The sequence below is a fragment of the Trichomycterus rosablanca genome, chromosome 23, assembly GCF_030014385.1.
Source record: "Trichomycterus rosablanca isolate fTriRos1 chromosome 23, fTriRos1.hap1, whole genome shotgun sequence".
In the NCBI taxonomy this organism is placed as follows: Eukaryota; Metazoa; Chordata; class Actinopteri; order Siluriformes; family Trichomycteridae; genus Trichomycterus; species Trichomycterus rosablanca.
In genome coordinates, this window is record NC_086010.1 from 9,540,174 (window position 1) to 9,555,431 (window position 15,258).

The 15,258-nt window shown below is 38.9% G+C and overlaps 1 protein-coding gene across 1 annotated transcript in view; it reads left to right on the forward strand.

Annotated features, from left to right (window-relative positions):
• The window catches only part of cdh19 (cadherin 19, type 2), a 41,506-nt gene extending 26,717 nt beyond the window's left edge, over positions 1-14,789 (forward strand). The window contains exons 7-11 of the mRNA XM_062985338.1: positions 2,582-2,718; positions 5,430-5,551; positions 9,558-9,675; positions 11,626-11,877; positions 14,084-14,789. Of these exons, the coding sequence (XP_062841408.1) occupies positions 2,582-2,718; positions 5,430-5,551; positions 9,558-9,675; positions 11,626-11,877; positions 14,084-14,589 (1,135 nt within the window). The 3' untranslated portion in view covers positions 14,590-14,789. The remainder of the gene's footprint in view (positions 1-2,581; positions 2,719-5,429; positions 5,552-9,557; positions 9,676-11,625; positions 11,878-14,083) is intronic.
• The last annotated feature ends 469 nt before the right edge of the window (positions 14,790-15,258 follow it).

The following is a 15,258-nucleotide window of genomic DNA, read 5'->3' on the forward strand; positions in this document are numbered from 1 at the left end:
TACAAAGTTTAATATATATACATTAAAACCACCTCATTGTTTCTACACTCACTGTCCATTTTATCAGCTCCACTTACCATATAAAAGCACTTTCTCTACATACTTTTTCACCTGCTTTCACCCTGTTCTTCAATGGTCAGGGCCCCACAGGACCAACACAGAGCAGGTGTTATTTAGGTGGTGGATCATTCTCAGCACTGCAGTGACACGGACATGGTGGTGGTGTGTTAGTGTGTGTTGTGCTGGTATGAGTGGATCAGACACATCAGCGCTGATGGAGTTTTTAAATACCATGTCCGCTCTATTAGACACTTTTACCTAGTTGGTCCACGTTGTAGATGAAAAGTCATAGACAATAGCTTGTTGGCTGGTGGACTATTCTCAGTCTAGCAGTGACAGTGAGGTGTTTAAAAACTCCATCAGCACTGCTGTGTCTGATCCACTCATACCAGCACAACACACACTAACACACCACCACCATGTCAGTGTCACTGCAGTGCTGAGAATGATCCAACACCCAAATAAATCTGCTCTGTGGTGGTCCTGGGAGAGTCCTGACCATTGAAGAACAGCATGAAAGGGGGCTAACAAAGCATGCAGAGAAACAGATGGACTACAGTCAGTAATTGTAGAACTACAAAGTGCTTCTATATGGTAAGTGGAGCTGATGAAATGGAATAACGGTGGTTTTACCGTTATTGCTGATCGGTGAATGTATATGTATATACAGTGTATCACAAAAGTGAGTACACCCCTCACATTTCTGCAGATATTTAAGTATATCTTTTCATGGGACAACACTGACAAAATGACACTTTGACACAATGAAAAGTAGTCTGTGTGCAGCTTATATAACAGTGTAAATTTATTCTTCCCTCAAAATAACTCAATATACAGCCATTAATGTCTAAACCACCGGCAACAAAAGTGAGTACACCCCTTAGTGAAAGTTCCTGAAGTGTCAATATTTTGTGTGGCCACCATTATTTCCCAGAACTGCCTTAACTCTCCTGGGCATGGAGTTTACCAGAGCTTCACAGGTTGCCACTGGAATGCTTTTCCACTCCTCCATGACGACATCACGGAGCTGGCGGATATTCGAGACTTTGCGCTCCTCCACCTTCCGCTTGAGGATGCCCCAAAGATGTTCTATTGGGTTTAGGTCTGGAGACATGCTTGGCCAGTCCATCACCTTTACCCTCAGCCTCTTCAATAAAGCAGTGGTCGTCTTTGAGGTGTGTTTGGGGTCATTATCATGCTGGAACACTGCCCTGCGACCCAGTTTCAGGAGGGAGGGGATCATGCTCTGCTTCAGTATTTCACAGTACATATTGGAGTTCATGTGTCCCTCAATGAAATGTAACTCCCCAACACCTGCTGCACTCATGCAGCCCCAGACCATGGCATTCCCACCACCATGCTTGACTGTAGGCATGACACACTTATCTTTGTACTCCTCACCTGATTGCCGCCACACATGCTTGAGACCATCTGAACTAAATAAATTAATCTTGGTCTCATCAGACCATAGGACATGGTTCCAGTAATCCATGTCCTTTGTTGACATGTCTTCAGCAAACTGTTTGCGGGCTTTTTTGTGTAGAGACTTCAGAAGAGGCTTCCTTCTGGGGTGACAGCCATGCAGACCAATTTGATGTAGTGTGCGGCGTATGGTCTGAGCACTGACAGGCTGACCCCCCACCTTTTCAATCTCTGCAGCAATGCTGACAGCACTCCTGCGCCTATCTTTCAAAGACAGCAGTTGGATGTGACGCTGAGCACGTGCACTCAGCTTCTTTGGACGACCAACGCGAGGTCTGTTCTGAGTGGACCCTGCTCTTTTAAAACGCTGGATGATCTTGGCCACTGTGCTGCAGCTCAGTTTCAGGGTGTTGCCAATCTTCTTGTAGCCTTGGCCATCTTCATGTAGCACAACAATTCATCTTTTAAGATCCTCAGAGAGTTCTTTGCCATGAGGTGCCATGTTGGAACTTTCAGTGACCAGTATGAGAGAGTGTGAGAGCTGTACTACTAAATTGAACACACCTGCTCCCTATGCACACCTGAGACCTAGTAACACTAACAAATCACATGACATTTTGGAGGGAAAATGACAAGCAGTGCTCAATTTGGACATTTAGGGGTGTAGTCTCTTAGGGGTGTACTCACTTTTGTTGCCGGTGGTTTAGACATTAATGGCTGTATATTGAGTTATTTTGAGGGAAGAATAAATTTACACTGTTATATAAGCTGCACACAGACTACTTTTCATTGTGTCAAAGTGTCATTTTGTCAGTGTTGTCCCATGAAAAGATATACTTAAATATCTGCAGAAATGTGAGGGGTGTACTCACTTTTGTGATACACTGTATGTGTGTGTGTGTGTATGTATGTATATATATATATATATATATGTACTGTATATATATATATATGTATATATATATATATATATATATATATATATAGAGAGAGAGAGAGAGAGAGAGAGAGAGAGAGAGAGAGAGAGAGAGAGAGAGATGGACATATAGACAGAACTGCAGAAGGCCAAAAACCTACTTACATTTTGTATTCCTGCCAGATTTTCAATAAGCAAGAACAGTGACTTGAAGAAAATCTTCAGGATTGACCCCAACAATGGAACTGTGTCCGTCATTAAACCTTTGGACCGAGAGACAGCAGCATGGCATAATCTCACTGTCACTGCTCAAGAGACCAGTAAGATGATGACTCCTACTAAAAAGGGTTATGGACAATACAAAATACTCAGTCTTATGCAAAAGTTTAGACACTCCTGGTCACACTGCATGAATTTATACCTGAAAAAAACATACATTTCCTTTTACATATTGGGGGGATAATGAACATTATATGTATTACTTGTTCTTTAACTTCTGCACATTTCACAGTTTATGATTGTTTTCCCCAATATGGTAAATACAGCAAATAAACACATGGAATTTTATGGAATTATCCAAGACTGTCTCAAATTTTTCATAAAACTGTTTAATAAAGAATTAAACATATAATTCACATTACGTAAAACATTCAATGACATTTGAATGTTGTTTATTTATTTATTTATTTTTATTGTTTTATTTTATGCGTTCTTCTCCCATTTTCTCCCAATTTAGTGTAGTCAATATATATATATATATATATATATATATATATATATATATACAGTGTATCACAAAAGTGAGTACACCCCTCACATTTCTGCAAATATATTAATGTCTAAATAGCTGGCAACATAAGTGAGTACACCCCACAGTGAACATGTCCAAATTGTGCCCAAAGTGTCAATATTTTGTGTGACCACCATTATTATCCAGCACTGCCTTAACCCTCCTGGGCATGGAATTCACCAGAGCTGCACAGGTTGCTACTGGAATCCTCTTCCACTCCTCCATGATGACATCACGGAGCTGGTGGATGTTAGACACCTTGAACTCCTCCACCTTTCACTTGAGGATGTGCCACAGGTGCTCAATTGGGTTTAGTCCATCACCTTTACCTTCAGCTTCCTCAGCAAGGCAGTTGTCATCTTGGAGGTTGTGTTTGGGAAGGGAGGGGATCATGCTCTGTTTCAGAATGTCACAATACATGTTGGAATTCATGTTTCCCTCAATGAACTGCAGCTCCCCAGTGCCAGCAACACTCATGCAGCCCAAGACCATGATGCTACCACCACCATGCTTGACTGTAGGCAAGATACAGTTGTCTTGGTACTTCTCACCAGGGCGCCGCCACACATGCTGGACACCATCTGAGCCAAACAAGTTTATCTTGGTCTCGTCAGACCACAGGGCATTCCAGTAATCCATGTTCTTGGACTGCTTGTTTTCAGCAAACTGTTTGCTGGCTTTCTTGTGCGTCAGCTTCCTTCTGGGATGACGACCATGCAGACCGAGTTGATGCAGTGTGCGGCGTATGGTCTGAGCACTGACAGGCTGACCTCCCACGTCTTCAACCTCTGCAGCAATGCTGGCAGCACTCATGTGTCTATTTTTTAAAGCCAACCTCTGGATATGACGCCGAACACGTGGACTCAACTTCTTTGGTCGACCCTGGCGAAGCCTGTTCCGAGTGGAACCTGTCCTGGAAAACCGCTGTATGACCTTGGCCACCATGCTGTAGCTCAGTTTCAGGGTGTTAGCAATCTTCTTATAGCCCAGGCCATCTTTGAGGAGAGCAACAATTCTATTTCTCACATCCTCAGAGAGTTCTTTGCCATGAGGTGCCATGTTGAATATCCAGTGGCCAGTATGAGAGAATTGTACCCAAAACACCAAATTTAACAGCCCTGCTCCCCATTTACACCTGGGACCTTGACACATGACACCAGGGAGGGACAACGACACATTTGGGCACAATTTGGACATGTTCACTGTGGGGTGTACTCACTTATGTTGCCAGCTATTTAGACATTAATGGCTGTGTGTTGAGTTATTTTCAGAAGACAGTAAATCTACACTGCTATACAAGCTGTACACTGACTACTCTAAGTTATATCCAAGTTTCATGTCTATAGTGTTGTCCCATGAAAAGATATAATGAAATATTTGCAGAAATGTGAGGGGTGTACTCACTTTTGTGATACACTGTATATATATATATATATATATATATATATTTTTTTTTTTTTTTTTTTTTTTTTTTTAGCGCATCCAATTTCTGCCCATCAATCATCCTCTCACTAATGCTGGTCCCTGCTCCTGACTGGGGAGGACGAGGCTGCTCCACGCCCCCTCCGACACGTGCACAGCAATTGAACATCTTATCACCTACACTTGATGAGTGCAGTGCAGTACAGCGCTGTGTACGGAGAGCCACACCCTCTACCGCACTCCTTTCCCATCTCCTTGCAGGCGCCATCAACCAACCAGCAGAGGTCGTAATCGCACTAGTCTGAGAGAGAGTCCCTATCCGGCTTAATCCCACCCCTATCTGAACAACAGGCCAATCGTTGTTCATGTGGCCGCTTAGCCGGCAGGCAGAGCCAAGATTCAATACAATGTTTTTGAGATCTCAGCTCTGGTGAACAGCGTGTGTTTTTACCGCTGCGCCACCTGAGCGGCATGTTGTTTATATTGTTGTTTATTATTAGTAAAAGGCAGTACAGTGCACCACATTAGAATAATGGAGCCTATAACAGGTCATCAATAAATTATTAATAATCCATTATGAGGCTTTTTAATGTCTATAAATATGCTAATAAGAATGTATTATTAACTTCCAACTAAATATAAGCACAGTTAAAATGATTCCTTGTATAAGGCTTTATTGAAAAGTGTCACCACATGTTTTACTAGGTTCTAAATGTCATAATGCAGCTTTAATTTGACAAGAATAACTAAAAGCTGTACATAAAACAAGAAATTAAAATGTATCTTCTAGTTTTAATCTATTTGTTTATATCCAACCAGAAAACAATCAGCTGTCCTCATCAGTCCCGGTAGTGATTAAAGTCCTGGATGTTAATGACAACATGCCCATTCTGTCAAGCGATTACAAGCCGTTTGTATGTGAGGGCACACAGGCTGGCGAGGTACGTAAAAAAAAAACTTCATCTCACTTCATCTTACCTTGTCTCACTTGTGTCTCTTCTGAGCTTTATTTTATTATGTTTTAACACTTTCGCTGTTGACAAACCTGGAAACGTCACAAGTATGAACTATGTCAGCACAAAACAATACAAGTAAACTAAAGCTCACACCAGTCCTGAGAGATGGTTGGCATGTTTAACTGTTTACCACATACCTTGGATTATGATGCAGTCAAATACACGTGTTAATATTAGGGCTGTCGAAGTTAACGCGATAATAACGCATTAACGCGATCTCAATTTAACGCGATAAAAAAAAAGTGCCGTTAACGCAAATTCTATTCAGGAAAAATTTACCTATACAGGCAGTGAGTGCCATGTAGAATTACATCACGAAGACCCGCATTGTTATGTTTTGTACTTAACCATGAAATACAAATGACACTATTTATGTGGAGAACGAGTTGTCTTTATTGCTTAATCCACAACTTGGACAGTGTTGCCAACTCCTCAGTAAGGAAAGTAGCTATTGGCTGTCCTAAAAGTCGCTAGAACTCGCTAAATGACGTCATCGCCTAATTTGCAGTGTAATTGACGCTGTAGAAGAGAGAAATAACATCGTGGGAGAGACAAAAAGTGGGTAAAAACACCCTAAATATGTTTAGAACTACAAATGAACCTTCTTCTGTTGATTCGTGGTTTGTTTTTGTTTTTTAAGACAACACTAAGCTACTCTGGGCAGGGTTGCCAGATTGCGACAGTAATTTTCAGCCAAAATGCATGAAAAAACTCCCAAAACACAGGATAAGCAGATGATGTTTAGCATTTCACAAATAATAAACCAGTTAAACCATCATGACCTACAAATTAATATCTGAACATGTACAGATCAGTAATTACAGTACATTATAAATGACAAATTATTTTTGCTTGCATGTCTTTGAAGTAGCCTACCAAGTTTGTAAAATGCATTATTTATGATAGGACACACAACCCTGCAAGTAAATAAAAATAAACTTATAAGCAATTGAGGTTTACCCTCTCGTACATATGAGAGGTTGTATTTACGAGACTTGCTTACCTTCATATTCAACTCAAATCACACATATTCAACATGAATCAGTGTATTGATGGGCGTGGCAACAGTGTCTTGGACTGGAAAGAATAACCTGTCAATCAAACTTTTGACAACGGGTTGGATGTGGTGGGAGAAAGTAGACCTATTTATATTCCACCTGCTTTAGCAATAGCTTTTTTTATTTATATTTTAAGCTGCCAAAATGATTACAAACCAGCCCAAATTTTGTCCACCTGCCAAATTGTGTTTTCCCCTGCCAACATCCGCTCAGTTTGGTGGAATATCGCCCAATCTGGCAACACTGACTGTGATACTGATGGCCTGTGAGTCGGCGGAGGGGGCTCACGGCAGCTCGACCCGCTGCTCACTGAGGACAGTAACTGCAGAACAAGATGTGTTTTCACGTTCGAGTCTCCAAAAGTCTCTAATAACACCAGAAAAAGTCGCTAGATTTGTCGCTAGTCGCTTTTTAAAAAAAAAAGTCGCTAGAGGGGTCTGAAAAGTCGCTAAATATAGCGACAAAGTCGCTAAGTTGGCAACACTGAACTTGGAGCTTCACACTTAAACATAACACGCCGTTACCCGCTGGTCACCTGATACACATATAAGCTCAGTGACGTACAACACACAGTGGTAACGTGATACGCAGATCACGTAAATGATATATATCACACGCATGATAATAATAAGCTTTTTTCTCTCTTGATTTTCCCTGACAAGTGAAAAACCAAAATATAGCAACCTTAACATTATGAGGAAGAATTTCAAAGATATTCCTTTGCAATACTTTATCATTTCAAAAATATGATACAGACTGACCAACACTATTAAGCCAAATCAGCATTGAAAATTGACTTTACTTTTAATAGCCTTCTACAATGCTGGTGCTTCTTAAAACTGAATATTTTCTTTTAAACAGAAGTGTTATTTAAATGCTATTAAATTGTTTTCCAACAAAACCTGCCTAATTTGGCGGATAACCGCCCAATCTGGCAACACTGGAACGCATTATTATTAACTTCGACAGCCCTAATAAAAACGTATTCTGATATATAATAGTATGAGTTGTCAGAACCCAGGGAACAAGACTGTGTTGATTGTGAATGAGTTTTTGTGTATGTTAGTGTATGTACACCGATCAGCCATAACATTAAAACCACCTCCTTATAAAAAAAATAAAAATTCAATTAATCGCAATGAACTATATGAAATTCTGAGATTAATCGCGATAAAAATTTTTAATCGTTTGACAGACCTAGTTAATATATGATTGGCTAGCAGTAATAATTCAAAATGTATTAATAAGTCAATGCACCAACCATCTATGTACCAAACCATTCTTGTTTACTGAAGGTCACTGCTCTAATTACAGAATATCATTAAACTTGCAGTGATTTATTGATTAGTATCCAAATCTACTATCATAAATAGTAAATGTCAAAAAAATAGCAACACGTCTGACTGCTAGATGAGCCTCAGGTAGAAACAAGTTGAATTGTTAGCATCAGATTTCCAATTACATGATTAATTCACGTCAAATTATTAAATATTTGTTAATATACCCTAATACCTGTCATGGGGCGGCACGGCACCTGTCATGTGTGCCTTGCGCCCATTGAAAAGCTGGGATAGGTTTCAGCACCAACACCCCCCCCCCCCCCCCCCCCCCCCCGGCGACCCTAATTGGATAAGCGGATAAGAAAATAAATGAATGATTGAATAATACCTGTCATTTGTTGTAAAGAAGGTAAAATTAGCACATAGTCTGGCTATCTTATCAACTTCACCACTGTGTCTGCCTGTATTTAAGTATGTAGACAGGTCACTTACAGGATGTAGTAAAGTAAATTGCTATTAACGTTGGTCATTGGTACAAATGAGTCCCTGTATGCATTAATACTGTACTGTATATCAAAAGTGTGAGATCACTCATATGTAATTTTGTGTTGGTTACATGAACTCAAATCTAACAGGTCAGAGAATGAATCTAACTTGGTTATTCATAGGTCAATTCAGAATTTTGGGTTTTATGTCAAGATTTCAATATTTAATGCGATTGCCCTGATGTTGCCCTGAAGACACCGTTCACACAACATAATAACCACTGACAGGTAAAGTGAATAACAGATTATCTCATTACAGTGTCACCTGTCAGTGGGTGGGATATATTAGGCAGCAGGTAGACAGTCCGTTCTTATAGGTGATGTGTGGGAAGAAGGGGAAATGGGCAAGCATAAAGATCCGAGAGACAAATTGCCAAATGACTGACTCAGAGCATCTCAAAAATGACATCTCTGTGGGGTGTTCTTGCCAAAAGTGGTCCAGAAATGACGGGGTCATGGGTTTCCACGGGAGTCCGCGGTTTACTGATGCGCATGGCAAGCGATCTTACTAATTGGAAAATTACTGCAAATTTTAATGCTTGCCTTGATAGAATGGAAAATAAGTGGTCCAGCGTCTCAACACGCTCAGCATTAGGCTTTGTGATGTACTGTGAAAGGCTGTTCCCAGTATGTCATGCTTTTCTCTGAGGAACTGACTACAACGAGCTATAGACTTTAACTTAAGCCTCAGTCTTGCAATTTATCTGCTCCATGTGACTAAAACTCAGAGCAGAGAAGACTGGCTTCAAGCTGCAAATGATCAATTAGGGCAGACGTGGTGGGTTTGGTGTTGGCATGGACTCAAAATCGATAACACTTGCTTTATTTATCTCCAGAATCGCTTGTTCTCTACTAGCTGGGTGGAAACGTTATGTTAAGGCTGTAAGCTGATGTTAGATGAAGGTCAAAAACAAAGTATAAATATAAATGTGAATTAATATACAGCAAAGTGCTGATTAGCATCAAAATCAATAAATACACAAGTAATGAGAAAGACAGTGTTAATATCACAGTGTGAGATGTTTTGTAATGATAAATGTTTTTTAAGCTTATTGAGCTCATCAGTGCTGTGGATGCAGATGATCCAGCAGAAGGCCATCATTTCTATTTCTCTATGGTGCCAGATAAACACATCAACCCCAACTTCACCATCAGGGACAACCAAGGTACAGTCAAATGTAATAGGATTCATATTAATAGAATATAATAGGACTATTTTATTAGATTATAATAAGATTAATATTAATAAAAAATAATAGGATTAATATTAAAATGTAATATAATATGATTTTGATAAGAAGCTAAATTGCAGTGTAAATATTAAAATAAAAACATGCAGCATGTGGCCTTTTATACTTTAATATAATATAGTAGGATTTAAATAATATAGTAGGATTAATATTAATATAATATAATTTGATTATTATTAATAGACTATAATAAGAATATAATAAGATTATTAGAATATAATAAGATTAATATTAATAGAAAACAATAGGATTATATTAATATAATGTATTATAATATGATTATTATTAATAGAATATAATATGACTAATTTTATTAGAATGTAATAAGATTAATATTAATAGAATACAACAGGATTTTGATAGGAAGCTGAATTAAAGTGTAAATAAAATAAAATAAAAACTTGCAGCATATGGCCTTTTATACTTTAATATAATATAGTAGGACTAATATTATTATAATATAATAGGACTAATTTTATTAGAATACAATCAAATTAATATTAATAAAAATAGGAATATAATAATAGAATATAATACACTTTTGGAAGCTGAATTACAGTGTGAATAAAATTAAATAAAACATGCTGCATGTGGCCTTTTATACTTTAATATAATATAGTAGGATTAATATTAATATAATATAGGAGAATTATTAATAATAGAATATAATATGACTAATTTTATTGGAATATAATAAGATTAATATTAATAGAAAATAATAGGATTATTATTAATAGAATATAATATGATTAATATTAATATAATGTAGTAGGATTAATAAAATATAATATAATACAATAGTATTATTATTAATTTAACACAACAGGACTAATTTTATTAGAATATAGTAAAATTTATATTAATAGAAAATAATAGTAATAATATTAATAGAATGTAATAGGATTAATATTAATAGAATATAGTAGGATTAATATAATATAATATAAATTATAATATAATTTTATTATTATTATTAATAAAATATAATAGGACAAATTTTAATAATAGGATTAATATTAATAGAAAATAATAAGATTAATATTAATAGAAAATAATAGGACTAATTTTATTAGAAAATAATAAGATTAATATTAGTAGAAAATAATAAGATTAATATTAATAGAAAATAATAAGATTAATATTTATAGAATATAATAGGACTAATTTTATTAGAAAATAATAAGATTAATATTAATATAAAATAATAAGATTAATATTAGTAGAAATAATGTAGATTAACGTTAATACAAAGATTAATATTAATAGAAAACAATAAAATTAATATTAATAGAAAATAATAAGATTAATATGAATAGAAAATAATAAGATTAATATTAATAGAAAATAATAGAATTAATAATAATAAAATATAAAAGGATTTTGATAGGAAGCTGAATTACAGTGTAAATCAAATAAAATAATAACATGCAGAATGTCGCCTTTGTTGTTGTATTTTAAGCCCTAGCATGCCACATGTTTGTAAGAAAGGTTTGGACTACAGGCAGTCCAGTCTAGCACCTGCATTCTGATTACACAGCCATGCCTTTAAACTTTCTTTTTACCTTTTACAGTCCTTGGCCAGAAGAACAACCAGTATTTCTGTGAAGAGTTTAATAGTCAGGTTATTAGACCAAACTATACATTTTCACTGTGCATTAGTCTATTTCAGTTAAGAGAAGCACAGAGAATTACTCATTGAGAAAATCGTTCCTGTCCACATGAAATGCGATGCAGCCATTCTTAATGACCATATTTTAACTAAAATTAATAAAGCTAAAAACAATTGTTAAACAAGCAGATTAGCATTTTTCATGCTTACATTTTCAATAAGGTTCACAATAAAACCTCTTTTCTTTTTTTCTGTAGACAACACAGCAGGAATCTTGACACGCCGCAGCACATTTACACGCCGTGATCGGAAATTCTATCACCTTCCCGTGGTCATAACAGACAGCGGCTCTCCTGCCCTCTCCAGCACTACCACCCTTACCATCAGCGTGTGTACGTGCCAGCCTACAGGGTACTGTCCATCAAGTGGAGTGGAGGCGCTGGCTCTGTCTATGGGTCTTAGCTTGCCGACCCTTCTAGGCCTTATTATGTGCCTTATCATAGTCATAGGTAAGGATAATGGACTGTTACAGTCACTTAATGCATTGGTTTGTGACTTTGAATGGTGTTTATACACTACCTTGCAAAAATTATGTGGACATTCCTTCTACTTTGTTGATTCTGATATTTCAGCTACCAGTCATCACGGCACCTGTTAGTGGGTGGGATATATTAGGCAGCAAGTGAACATTTTATCATAAAAGTTAATGTGTTAGAAGCAGGAAAAATGGGCAACTTCGACAAGGGCCAAATTGTGATGGCTAGACGACCGTCCACATACTTTTGGCTATAAAGTGTAAGTTATATATATAAAAATGATGCTTTTTTCAACAGAGAGATTGTGAATTACAAAATCAGTTCCAGTTTACATCAAGCAGGCAAGTAAATCAGAGTGCTGTTTAACAAGCTAATTCACCATCCTCATACTGACCACTGAATTAAACATTAATACAGTAAAATACACTGATCCAGCTGTTTTAATCCCTGTGTTGTCTAACGGGTCGAAAATGACCCACCAATATGATTATCAGCAGATCTTATTTCATTCTGAGATTTGACTTCTCCTAGAGTGACCCTAGATGTTCACAACATCTGGGATGAATGCCAGCTTGTTTCTCTATGCAAAAGCTGCCTTAATTTAGGGGCTTAATAAAGGCAGGTCATTTTTGACTCTTGGGCAGGGGGAGAGTGCAGAATGTACAGACAACACAGGGGTTACCCATGGGGTCAGGATAACATGTTGGGATAACAAACCATTACTATGATATTCTAATCAGAACAATGTAATTCATGAACTTTCAGATTGCTTTAATATTCACTACTGGTGAACGTAAGCTGTTAATACGTGCAGTAAAATACAATATGTGCAAACATAATACATATATTTTATGCTGTATGCGTTATAATATTTATGTTTAAGACAAAAGTATTGGGACACCCCTACTAACTTTCAGCCACAACAATTGCTAACAGGTGTAATAAACCCATTACGTAAAGGAAATCATATGCAGGCGGCACGGTGGCTCGTGGGTAGCACTGTCACCTCACAACAAGAAGGTCCTGGGTTCACCCCCAAGGCGTTGCGGTCCGGGTCCTTTCTGTGCGGAACTTGGGTTTCCTCCGGGAACTGAATTGCCCTATAGGTGAATGGGTGTGTGTGTGTCTGCCAGGGTGTTACTGTGTGCCTTGCGCCCATTGAAAAAGCTGGGATAGGCTCCAGCACCTCACCGTGACCCCAATTGGATAAGCGGTTAAGAAAGTAAGTGAGTGACTGAGTGAGTGAGTGAAATTATGTGCTTACAACTGTGCAGCAAACGTTTAGGGAAGGCCCTTTCTAGTTCCAGCATGACTGTGCCCCTGTGTGGGTTTACAGAAACCCCATTCAGTTATAAAAAAATATTATTTTAACTGAATGGGCACACATCCCCACAGTCCTGTGAGAAGCCTTCTTAGAATAGTGGCTGTTGTTATAGCTGGAAAAATCACATATAGCGCTTTTCCACCTAAAGAACTCTGGTTCTTGAACCGGTTCTGTTCGGGTTTCTTCGAACCTTGGTGTTTTTCAGAGAACCGGCCCCCGTTTTCACAATTTTTTGAGAAACAAGCCTGTGTCATCAATGGTGGGCGTTGTGCAATGAAAGTAAAGAGTAGTTACATGAGGGCGGAGCGTGTAGATTACCTGCGAGAATTTGTGCTGTTTTTTTCCCCCCCTAATCTAGTCGTGTCCAAATACCCTGATTGCGTCCTCTATACTGATTCGACCCTTCACCGCTGACTGAGGATGCCTCTCAACTGACATACGCCCCCTCCGGCATGTACAGTCAGTACAGACTGCATATCTCACCTGCACGAGTCGAGTTTATACACTTGACGAGCACTGTGTATGGAGGGCCACACCCCCATCAGCATTATTCCTCAGCCCTGTGCAGGCGCCATCAGTCATCAGTTTCTTACCCTCTAACCCTGAACAACAGCCAATCGTTGTTCATGCTGCCAGTCGGAAAGGCAGAACTGAGATTCGATACGATGTATTCGAAACTCCAACTCTGGTGCACTAGCATACTTTACCGCTGCGCCACCTGAGCGGCTTGTGCTGTTTGTTTTTTGATTGGAATGTCCAACAAGCTTATGGTCAGGTGTCCAAATACTTTTGGCCATATATGCCTCTAAAATATGTTAACTTAGTATGTTATGTTAATTTTTTTCCTTCTTATAGTTCTCACCCTACTGATGCTCGCTGTGTGGAGACACAGGACACAGCGACAGCGAAAACTAGCCGCCCAGGAGTTGGACACTGAAGAGTACTCAGAAAAAGTCGTACACTTTGCCGACAGTGGCGCCATTCTGGACGCAGACAGCTTCAGTCAGCCCGTCCAACTGAGGAAACACCCTCATCGCCGTGGCCGTGCATTCCACAGGGACGAAGTCGTAGCGAGCATCCGCATGTCCCTGTGTCACTCGCATCTCATCGGTCCAGAAGACGAAGTCTTCCGCCAGTTTATCATCGACCGGTTAGCCGAGGCCGACCAGGACCCCTGCGTACCTCCCTTCGACTGCTTGCACACTTATGACTTTGAGGGTACCGGGTCACCCACCGGCTCTCTTAGCTCGTTGGAATCGTTGACCTATGAACCCAGTGTGGAACGATCACATGATCTCGGGCCATGTGGGTTTAGACTTTCTCCTTGGCGTGGAGCTGGAGGCAATGAGACTTCATTCTGAACAGAGCTGAAATGTTCAGAATGAGTCTGGATGCATCTCTCATCATCTATTGACACTACGGACATTGCCATTGGTTGGAAATTGGAGGTGTCTGTTTGGCAAGAAGCTAAACATGATGGCAGGCTAAAGATGTATTTATTTAGCTTTTTTGGGACACTGTTGTTATATTTTATATCAAATATATGGTGCCAGCACCAAGATGTATCACACTTCCAAATATAAATATGTACACTATATTGCCAAAAGTATTCACTCACCCATCCAAATCATTGAATTCAGGTGTTCCAATCACTTCCATGGCCACAGGTGTATAAAACCAAGCACCTAGGCATGCAGACTGCTTCTACAAACATTTGTGAAAGAATGGGTCACTCTCAGGAGCCCAGTGAATTCCAGCATGGTACCGTGATAGGATGCCACCTGTGCAACAAGTCCAGTCGTAACATTTCCTCGCTACTAAATATACCATAGTGAAAGCGATTGGGAACGACAGCAACTCAGCCACGAAGTGGTGGGCAACGTAAGGGCGGGTTCAGCGGATGCTGAGGCGCATAGTGCGCAGAGGTCGCCAACGTTTTTAAGAGTCAATCGCTACAGACCTCCAAACTTCATGTGGCCTTCAGATTAGCTCAAGAAAAGCGTAGAGAGCTTCATGGAATGGGTTTCCAT